The sequence below is a fragment of the Wyeomyia smithii genome, chromosome 1, assembly GCF_029784165.1.
Source record: "Wyeomyia smithii strain HCP4-BCI-WySm-NY-G18 chromosome 1, ASM2978416v1, whole genome shotgun sequence".
NCBI lineage: Eukaryota > Metazoa > Arthropoda > Insecta > Diptera > Culicidae > Wyeomyia > Wyeomyia smithii.
In genome coordinates, this window is record NC_073694.1 from 142,165,461 (window position 1) to 142,176,322 (window position 10,862).

The following is a 10,862-nucleotide window of genomic DNA, read 5'->3' on the forward strand; positions in this document are numbered from 1 at the left end:
ACAAGCTTCGATTTCTACGAATACAAGTTTACATTTGTGTTAACGAATATCATGTTTACAGAGAACGTATCCTCCCATCTTCATGTGACTGTAGGAAACAGCCAGACAGACACTTATTGAAATAGATAAGATTGAAGATAGATATCTTACGTCTTCTTGTTTGTCAATGAATCCATTCGATGAATTTCATATCTGTAAATATGGTCATGATCATGTCATCACTTGAATCAAAAAATCAACTTCAAAAGCTCAACTATATGTAATATCATTTATTTGTTTGTTAATTTATTCCTCAACAGGTCTCTTGGATGCAAAATTTTCCACGCTACGCGGTACGCTCCACTGTTGAAATAGTTCTATAATGTTTATTAGCAAAAATAACAATAATAATAAATATTGATCTATATGCTTAGTCTACTGTTATTTTAATTAACATATTCCCTGCTTGAAAGTGAAAATAGGTCATAGAAGCAAAGTTGAAAAGATATTTTTGTATGATTGCTTAGACTAGAAATATGAATGTTTGTAGAAAGGTACAATACCTAAAACCGTCACTACTATGGAGATTGCAAGATTTCACTGAAAATACGTGCATTAGAAAAGCCAAGTTGTATATGTACTTTGATTGTTTAATAACTGAATTTTGGTTGGACTGTTTCTAAAATAATGCGCTTTTTTTAAATATACAGTATCTCACATTTTGGAACACTACGCATGCGTAATCATTAAAGTAAATACTGTTTTCAAAGCAAAAAACGTTTTTTACGAATAAATTGGAAATGGAAGTAGCATAAGATAGCAAAAAAGTGTAGTTGAAAGGATATTGTTCAGATCCAACAATAATGACTGCTAGGAACATCTTGAGGCATAGAAGGTAAAAGATGTAATTCAAGTCAGTCACTTAAACTTTGTGTGAGTCGATTGCATCGAGAAAACCATATGCACTATATGCCCGATTTGTAGCCCAGTCCTTGCTATAGGCGTTGTATGGCGAAGCCGAGTAAGAAGGATATGAACCGTAGGCAGCATACGATAATTCTGCAAAATGATCAACAATAACATTAATCATCTACTATCATACATATAGAAAAATCTCATCTCACCTGGTGCTGACTCACTGGCTATATGAGAGTGAGAGTGGATCAGATGTGGCTGGATTCGGCAAATGTTGGTATGGCGGAAGTAATTGAATATGAACAGACCTCCGGCAATTAGCAAGATCTGAATCAATCCTACTCCTAGCAGGATTGGCTTCAACAGCAGTTTCATGTGCACTAGCTTGAGCATCAGAGCTAATGGCAAGATTAAACTCCATCTCTTTTTCTTTTTGCCGCGACCCTCGAAATTGTCATCATCGTCTAGGAACCGAGCTCCACTATCTGCACCCATGCCGACCCGGACACCGTGCGATGCAATAAACGTGTTCAGCGAGCGTTGAAGGAATTTAGTGGCTTTCAGCATTTCATTGTCGTACGCTGGAAGTAAAAACCCGGTAAAGTTATTTATTGGTTAAATCTGTATTCTTGTAGGAATTTACTCTGTACATTTTGTATCGTTCCACGGTCTACATAAAACCAAGACAATATATTTGGTTTTAAGCGCAAAAGCGAAATCATACATTTATGACAAGTAAAGTTTAGTTTAGTCGTACCTGGGATATTTATTGTTTTATTTTTATTATACTTTCAAGAAGAGTATGTTTAAGTCAGAGAGATCGTGGCACCGGCACCGAAGTTAACCTCTACGTCACGTAATGTCTTTGACCCAGTTCTTTGAAGACCTAATTCAACCCATTCGAAATTAAAAAAGTATCAACAAATACATAGTCAAAATTGTAGCAATAAAAAAAATGACGACGATAGCGTGAGAATTAAAGAAAGTTCAAGCAAAATATAACTACTCAGATTCGACTTTTCTTAATTAGTTTCGATAATTCGATGACAACTTTACGGATAGTATTTTTCATCTTTTATTATCTAGTTGTCATTTTATGTCCATGTAGAGGAAAACCGTTCAGAAACAAAGGCGTAAATTTCTGATTTTTTACATCTATTCTGAATTGTCCTGCTTACCCATTACCGATAACCCCTACTGACACTAACAGTCTCTCCCGAGTCGAGACTCGAACCAACGACGACTGGCTTGTTAAACCAGCATCGTAGCTCGAGACCAACTGTAAGGTTCATAGATTGATAGTGCTTGAATCAAATTTGTTCTATAAGCATTGCAATAGCTATTATTTTTTTAATGTTAAGGTTCAAAATCTATCTCTTTTTTTAGACATGCATACTATCGAAGTGAAGGAAAGTGATGAGAAATACGAAGGTGCGGAAGAAGGGTTAAACGCATTTTTCGACATTTTTCAATTATTTGTTTCGTTTCCATAATTATAAGTCCTGCAGAATCAAAAATAAATTTAAAAGGCATCTTTTAGACGCACCAAAATCTTTGACGGAAAATTTCTACTCGGCTACTAGCAAGTTGTTCTCATCAGCTCCCTGAATTTCTCAAGTATTTTCCAAAAGAGACTTACCTAAAATTAGCATCCAACTGATATGAAAAAATATTTTAAAATGTTTTACTTCGAACGTATTTAACTATAAAATAGCCTAATAATTCCTGAGAAATTATTCGATACTTGTTATAGTGCGTGGGGGAGATTTACTATTCTCTTATCTTCTTTATCGACCTTATCATCGCCTCAAATATGCTATTGGTACATATAACGTGCTACGGGTCAATGAAAATTTTTATGTTATATCAAAGTTTTCGTTTCGCGTAATATCAAATGACCTTACTCTAATGAGATTCGACGAACATAGTTTATTAGACCATAGATAAGTACATCACAGGATCACGGAAGCTATTTCGAACTGTCCATTACCGAAACGGACAGTCTGTCGGGATGTACCGAAACTCTCAGCAGCCTTCCTCGGGAAGGAGCCTATTTAACAGGGCTAAAATCACGCAACATATACGAGCAGAAGCTGCATTGGGACTTACGTCTGTTGCAGTATAGGCAATCAAAAGATGCCTTGAGGGAGGAATTCTCTCTCGTGCTTCTCGCAGCTTGGCTGCGATGTCATGGGCTAGACTAATGACGTAGACCTTATTGTTCGGGAAACATGTGATGCAATTAGATAGAATAGTCGCATGCAAACGGCTCTTAACACGACTCCCCATACTCAAGCGGAGGACGCATTCAATCACTCCTCCACTACTAAACAGGGTAAGACGTAATTCTAGCAATGAACCCCATACCTTGGAATCATTCTGCATGAAAACTGTATGAACTGAACTGCTCGCCGTCAAGAAGGCGATTTCAGCGGTCCGGGCCTGCGGTACACTGTTCGGCAAGACCTGGGGGCTAAAACGACATTCAGTGCTCTGGTCTTACATCACCATTGCTCGACCATGTTTGGTGGCCTAACGGGTCATGTTAGCATCCTAAGGGAATTAGAGCTAACACCTCTAGTAACAACTAGATGAAAGGAAAGCCTATACAAAGTGAGTCTTCCATCGGGCACTATCCGATTCTACACGGATATCTCAGAAATCGGATCAAAGACTGGAGCAGTAATCCACGGACCAGGTATAAAGGTCACTATCTCTTTGGTTAAGTGGTCAACCGTCTTTCAAACAGACAGTCAGGCAGCATTACTGACATTAAAGTCTGCTAAATGTGTCTCCAAACTAATCTGGGAGTACAGCGCAACACTCTGAGATGTTTTCCTCACTCAACAGAACTTTGGTACTTTTGGTACCAGGGGCAAAAGAATCAAACGTGCTGACAGCCTAGCAAGACATTATCTGCTCAGTAATTCATTGGACCCGTATCGTTTCTGGGCACCTCCACATTTACCATTAAAGGCGAGCTAAATACATGGGAAAAGCTAGAAATAGCATCTCATTTGCAATATGCGCAGGGTTGCAGACAAGCTCAACAATATATCTATCCCAACCCTGCGGCTACCAAGAGGCTACTAAGTTTAAAGCGTAGTGAACCATCGTCACGGGATTCCTCACTGGGCACTGCTCTGTTTTTTATCCTTTACAGAAAACTGAAAAAGACCCAATCGACACTTGGCGCTTGAGCAACGCTGAACCTGAGCACCGCGCGCATAGTCTCTGTTTTTGCGGAGCTCTTGCTCCATCGAGGGTCCACTTCTTCGAAAGTTACCTCTCAACTCTATACCAGGTGTAAAGCACCAATCCTACAACGGTCACTGGTTTCAGCAGCCATTAAGTACCAACTCCATCAATAAGTTACGAAAATATGAGCGAGAAAAACTATTAGTTCTGTCTATTTTTAGCATAGATTCTTCATGTAAAAATTGTGAAAAACTGATAAATTAACTTCAGGCTAGGTAATGCAAGAAATCCAAAAAATAACAGTTTTGACCGGCAGTGTTGTTTTTCTCATAACACCTTTACGTTGAAGGTGTTTTTCGGGTGGAATGTTCTTTGTAAAACAACGCAATTGTCAAATTTGAAATCAAAAAATACTTATTGGCCGAAAAATGGAATTCAATTTTTCAACTATGAAATAACATAACTAGCAACACTGCCAGTCAAAATTGTTATTCTTTTAAATTTCTTGAAATTTCTGGTTTTCTGCCAATTTCATTATTCAATGTCCATAATCGAGCCAGTTTCAGAGATATGAGCGGAATAATAATAAGAAATGCTATAACTCGAGTTTTACTCATAATACCTCGGGGTGAGCAATGTTTTTATGTACAATTTTATCAGAAACACGATGGATTCGTTTAATTTGAAATCAAAAAAATATTCATATGCCGAAAAGTGCAATTTGTTATTTTTTTTTTCGGAATCCTCAACTAATTTTCTCCGAAGTTCATGTTTCAATTTATATCTAGACATCATGCTTTTGAAGCTATAATTCAAAGAAAAAAGGCTTTTCGTACAAAAAATTGTACTCTTTCTTTATATTTTGTACATATTTTACTTCCTGGTGAGTGTCAAAATTCATTCAATAAATTTTGAAGCCAGCGAAAATGTAAAGTTATGTTTGTCAATGCAATACATTGATAACTGAATGTTAAATTGTGTCAAGACAGTAAGCGTTCGATCTCTTATCTCAGAGTGGTACAAAGTGTTCAACAACTTCAATATTTCTTAGAACAATGCTTAAAATATTCATTATCGTGATACTCGAAAACAGCGATTCTCTGCCTCACTAATGTCGATAACACTGATCGACAAAAGCGAAAAAAATGCTGCTCTAAAACTAAGAATAGTTGCCCAAGAAAAGTTATAGCTTTTTAACCATTCTTGTGAAATTTGGGGCCTCTAAACGTGTCAACTTACGTCAAAGTGTTGCAAAGTAATTCCTCGCCGAAACGAAAAACGAAAAAACTCATTTAAGTCTCTGAAGAACAATTGTTAACAGTACAAGAACAGACAAACAGACGTGCCTCTTCGAAGAAAAATCTTGAAAAATCTTTGTCCTTATTTGAAACGTTACGCTCATGCGCCACCATGTGAGCTTATTGCGTACTAACTTATTTTCGTAAAACGGTTATTGTCTTTGATACTGAATGTGCACGCTTGCTTATAGCGACACTAGGTGGCATTGAAAAAAAAAAGATTCAAAATTATCGTTATTTTTCTGGTCGATGAAATCGTCATCGAGTGGCACGTCTGTTTGTCAGTGGTACAAGGTTACCAAATTTTAATTTTGATGCCATGAAATTTAAATGTTGATAATTTTTTTGTTTTTATTTTGTTTTTAAAGAGGCTTTGCCTAATTTGGCATTCGCCTCTGATATGTTGATAATTGATGCCATAAAATTCAACAGAATCATCAATTTGAACATTTTTGTATGTTAGCGCAACCTGCTGCTAATAGTGCTGGCAACACGGGCGCACAACTTGACACACGCAGTTGACTTGAAACGCGCAGCTCGATTCGAGCGATTTTCGCTATTTTCGAGTACGTCACATACTGCCAAATTTGCTTTAAGCTCAAAAGAAGCTGTCATTGTCATTTGTCCTCCAGCTCATCTAACCCGCAATGTAGGAAAAAATATGAAAAACGAAACATAACGCCCACCAGCGATCATTTAGTTTTGTTCGAGTTACTCGAAACGAAATGCGCAATGGCACCCCAGGATTTTTCGAGGCGCTACACTTTAGAGGCAAGATTTAGCCCATGCCGACCAATTTTTCATGGAAATAAGTTATGAACGCGATGTTCATTAGTGTAAAGAGAAAAGTACTCTTAAGCAGGTATTAGACGAAGCAAATATTTGCTATTTTTTAATACAGATTTTATTTTGTGCAAATAAAAATCGTACCAAAAATAGCAAATATTTGCGTCGTCTAATACCTGCTTTAGTTTGAGAGGTTTTTTTCGCAAATAGGCAATTTTCGAGTTATCTATTTCTAGCATCAAGAGGACAATAGATGCGTTTTATAACGAAAGATGCGCTCTGAAGCATTCCTTTGAGATTTAGTCCTACGTCAAAAGATGGACAACAAAAAGCAGTGATGGCATGAACTCGTGCAAAGTTGAACTGAGTAACACTTTTCCAGATTTGAATCCAACTTGTATCTGCTTCCTCTCGATAGTTTGAGTTTTTTTGCACCGCACACTCTGATCGATTGAGTTTAAATGCGTGCAATGCATGCAGTGCACGATGTATCCAGCGATGCAGGCGATGATGTAACGCGATGAGTTTTGTTTTTAGATCGAATTTATGCTTTCAAATGACAATGCAACAAACTGTTGCAGCAGACGCGGCGCGAATTTCATCGCATTTCGATTTTTATGCAATTGTTGTTATGCAGGATTAAAACTCAAATCCAACTCAAGTGTAAGTGTTAGTAGGGTTTACGTGCAAACCGAAATAAATGTGCAAGCAAGTTTTAAAGCTCACTTGGATACGAGGGCAAAAACGCACTGCCTACTCTGAAAAGATAATGACTTAAGCCTCATAACGATTATACCTCATTTTAGAACTGATCAGCATCGTTTGCTTGCGCAGTTGTAAAACTGAATCGAGAAACATTTCATGTTTGTGTGGGATTTCCTTAATGGGGCTTCCATGGATGATTTTATTTCACAAATGCACTTGAATTCATGCTGTAAATTATCGACAAATGTCACTCAAAATGTAAATGTAGAGCAACACGTCAAAAGGTGCTATCTACTTTCATCGATTTTCATGATTGACTTGTCATTTATTTTATTGTTCAGCTATAGTAACTATTTCCAACGTGGTTTTTATTTGAAATGCTAGATTAGATTCTCCGCTATCAAATGGTATGAAGGACATCTCATGGAACGTGTTTAATAAGCCGTGGGTGACGGTTGAAAGAAACCGATCGATCAAAGCAGATAGGCGCTTTTGACATGTTGCTCTACAAATGCAAAATCTTTCATTGGTAATATTTTTTACCAGTGTGCATAGCGAATGATATCATTTGACGAAAATTATCAGTCAATTATCGAGTATTTCGAATGATTTTCTAAATTTCACCCGTCTGATACTCTAAATAAAAAATCATCTTATAAAGGCTCAACGATTCCGTTCAGTGTAACGACGTTTGACGTTACCGCAGACAGACGTCCAAGCTGAGTTCCAAATTTGTGTAAAGTTTTTCGTAGTAGCAATTCGTAACCAGATAGCGGCACCAATACCGCCAGCCTCGTACACCAGCGAAAAAAAATTTATTGTAGCGATAAGGTCACCAGGCGGCGCTAGTTTTCAAGTGATTTAAAACGCAATTTACTTTGAAAATTTACACGGAAATTTTGATCAATGTAGTTCTGGCTTGGACGTCTGCCTGTGACGTTACGTTCCCCAGCAAATCAATGCTATACATAACCTGTAAAAAGCGACGTTACTTATCTAGGGACTAAATAATCTTATGTTCAACAGCTTCTTTCGATTCCTGGTCACGGATGAAAATAGGAGTCGAGTTTGAAAATTAAAATAAGTGTTCAACCGAATATTTGTCCAGCTGCTCAATAGCGATGGTCGGGTTTGATGTTTTTCAAACCCAAACCCGACTCGAACCCGATTTTTTTTTTCGGTTGAATCCCGAACCCGACACATTTTTTTATCAAACCCGAACCCAAGAATTTTCTTTCTATGAGACCCAAACCCGAAATTTTTAAACCCGAACCAGAGATTTTTTAGTCGGGTTTCGGGTTTTCAAATCTAAACCCGTCATTTTTAAACCCGAACCCGACCTGAACCCGAGCATTTTTTTTTTTCACCAAACCCGAACCCGACCCGTACCCGACACTTTAAAAAAAAATTTAAACCCGAACCCGGAGGGTACGAATCGGGTTCGGGTTTCGGGTTTGGAAACCCGAAACCCGACCATTTCTACTGCTCAACACATAGCATTGCAGGCTTATGTCCAATCACCATAGATTTGACGCGCATCTCCGTCGTGTTGGGCTCGGGGAAAGTGGTATCTGTGCCTGTGGTGAAGGTTATCACGACATAGAGCACGTTGTTTGGTCATGCCCTGTACACCGTGACGCAAGGTCTAAATTAATAGCTTCCCTGCAGGCCGAAAGTAGGCAGCCGGCTGTTCCTGTTCGTGATGTCTTGGCGAGCCGTGACCTTTCCTACATGTCCCTTATATACGTTTTCCTGAAATCCATCCACACCCCAGTTTAATTCTATTCCCTTCCGCCTACATCCAACCAAACGACAAGAACACGTTAAGACCCCGGATCCGGAAACAGCAACTAGACCCGCACGATACTCTCAGGTCCCGAGGGAGACAACCCAATATGCCAGTCCGTAATATCTTGGCCCAGCAGCGGAACATGTGCTTACCTATGGCAATGAAAACCATCATACAGTAAACCAGTGCTTTTAATGCAAAATATTATAGCCTCAAGTTACATTTAGTTTCAGCTCGTAGTCGGCAGCGAGGATAAAAAATTTGCTTTTAGTTATTAAGAGACTTTAGAAAGTAAGCTACCAGATATAATTGGCGCCGTTAAACATTAAATTGTATTTGTGCCATGTCAAATAAATTGTAGATGAACAAAAAAAAACATAGCATTGCAATCAAAACAACAATTTGTTCATGTTTTCCTCAACGCGTGGCACTAACACATTCGTACGTTAATAGATCTATATCCGAAAAAGTGAAACAATTTTTACCTTGTTTCAAACGAAAGATCGTCCATTTTCTAATTGTTTATTTTAATTCATACTGTTCAATTTGCTTGTGCATTTATAAAAGTTGAAAATATATTTGGAGGACAGTGGGTTCTAAATTTCTGAACACTTATCGTACTGTATTAGAGGTAGATTTCCTAGTGTAAGATCAATTAGTTTTAAAAATCGGACTACTTCGGCATCCGTTTTCTTCGGCAGATTGTGCATAAAACGCTCCAGAATCATCATTTGTCAAAAATTAAAAAAAAATAAAAATCATCGGTTCATAAATCCCATCACGAACAGAGGTGATATCATTTATACTTCTTAATAACAGTGTGCCATTCTCGTTGCAAAAAAAAACTCACGTGAAATCTGTCTAGCATCAGGAAATACATCGTCCTCCTGTGGTTCATTCAGCCGCACCAGCTTCATGCCGTTACCCGCTTCGTATGCATGCTTCTCCGTTAATATCCAGTTCATCCTACCGGACGCAAACGACCAAATGTAGCGTGAAATTCGATACTTGAAACACGATATCAGTCGTTTTGATTTATAGCACTCCGATTGGGTGGTCAGCACGTAGTCGTCCAATTTGCTCGGTGGGCTGGTACCAGGCCCTCCGGTATCATCAGCTCTAGTTACTGTAACGACAGCGGCGACCAGCAACAACAGTGGAACAGTCCGAGTACACATCCTGCTGATTTTTTTTTCAACGTTTTTAAAACTGTGTTCCGTACACACAGCACTATTCAACAGAAATTTGCATCAATATTCAACTCACGCCCTAATTTACCACATCTAATGCACATATCGAGTTTATACGGTCAACAAAGTTTATTTTGTTTACTCTTCCATTAAAAGTTTGTTTTTTACAACTTCTGTTCTTTAAATCCGTCTAATCCATCACAACAACCAGTTCTAACATCGCGTAGCGAAACAGCAGCCTAGTGCACTCTGTCCTTATCAATGTGCACATACTTTGTGTGATTCATGCGGCCACTACCAATGGCTTTTATACATCAAAGACCACTAGCCAGCAGCGGATGTGGTCCATCCAGGTCTACAAGCCCAATCAGGTCCGGTACCAGCTCACTTTCCACTTCGAGGTCGTTCCGCTGTACATCTAATCTGCATGTTCATACACTCTTCCAACACTACCAGGGTGATTAGTACCTCTTCAAACTAATTAACTCACCAGCGGAGATATCACATATCAATTGCGGATCATCGCGAAATGGAATGATAATACTATGGACAGTAGCCCAGCTCTAGTTATGCAGGTATGCGGCGGATAGAATTTTTGCTGCGAGAGCCAATTATAGAGATGTTTGTCACATTATTCCAATTCACTACCATTTCAAATCCGGTTAGTGATCCCTGTACACTTTATTTTTCATTTCCTTCATGCAAAACACATTTTCATAATTATTCATTGAACTGAATTCTTGATTAAAACATATTCAGTATTCTTAGTTAGTGATTTTCCAAGCAATTCAAAAATTTGATGGTGCATACAATGTAATAATAATATACCGTGCTGGATCGAAATCCGTACACCTAAGCACATGATAATCTTCGACGGTCAATATAAAATCAAGAAATCACATATTGCTTTAAACTGACATGTTTAGTTATAGGTCTACTTATATTTTATCACTATTTTCCAGCAAAATGATTAAAATCACTCCGAAACTCGAAAAAATCATG

General features: G+C 38.1%; 1 protein-coding gene across 1 annotated transcript; it reads right to left on the bottom strand.

Annotated features, from left to right (window-relative positions):
• Positions 1–240: 240 nt before the first annotated feature.
• On the bottom strand, positions 241–10,134 carry LOC129722952 (uncharacterized). Its single transcript, XM_055676838.1, has 3 exons — positions 9,521–10,134; positions 1,104–1,475; positions 241–1,038 (listed from the first exon to the last, which is right to left on the bottom strand). The coding sequence occupies exons 1-3, from the start codon at positions 9,846–9,848 to the stop codon at positions 902–904; spliced, it is 837 nt and encodes a 278-aa protein (XP_055532813.1). The 5' UTR covers positions 9,849–10,134; the 3' UTR covers positions 241–901.
• Between the last annotated feature and the right edge of the window lie 728 nt (positions 10,135–10,862).

Excerpts from the sequence above, each read along its gene's own strand:
- LOC129722952 (XM_055676838.1), bottom strand. The coding sequence starts at position 9,848 with ATGTGTACTCGGACTGTTCCACTGTTGTTGCTGGTCGCCGCTGTCGTT. Across the intron at positions 1,476-9,520 it reads TGATGCTAGACAGATTTCAC|CGTACGACAATGAAATGCTG; the intron begins GTGAGTTTTTTT and ends TTTTACTTCCAG. Across the intron at positions 1,039-1,103 it reads AGCCAGTGAGTCAGCACCAG|AATTATCGTATGCTGCCTAC; the intron begins GTGAGATGAGAT and ends ATCATTTTGCAG.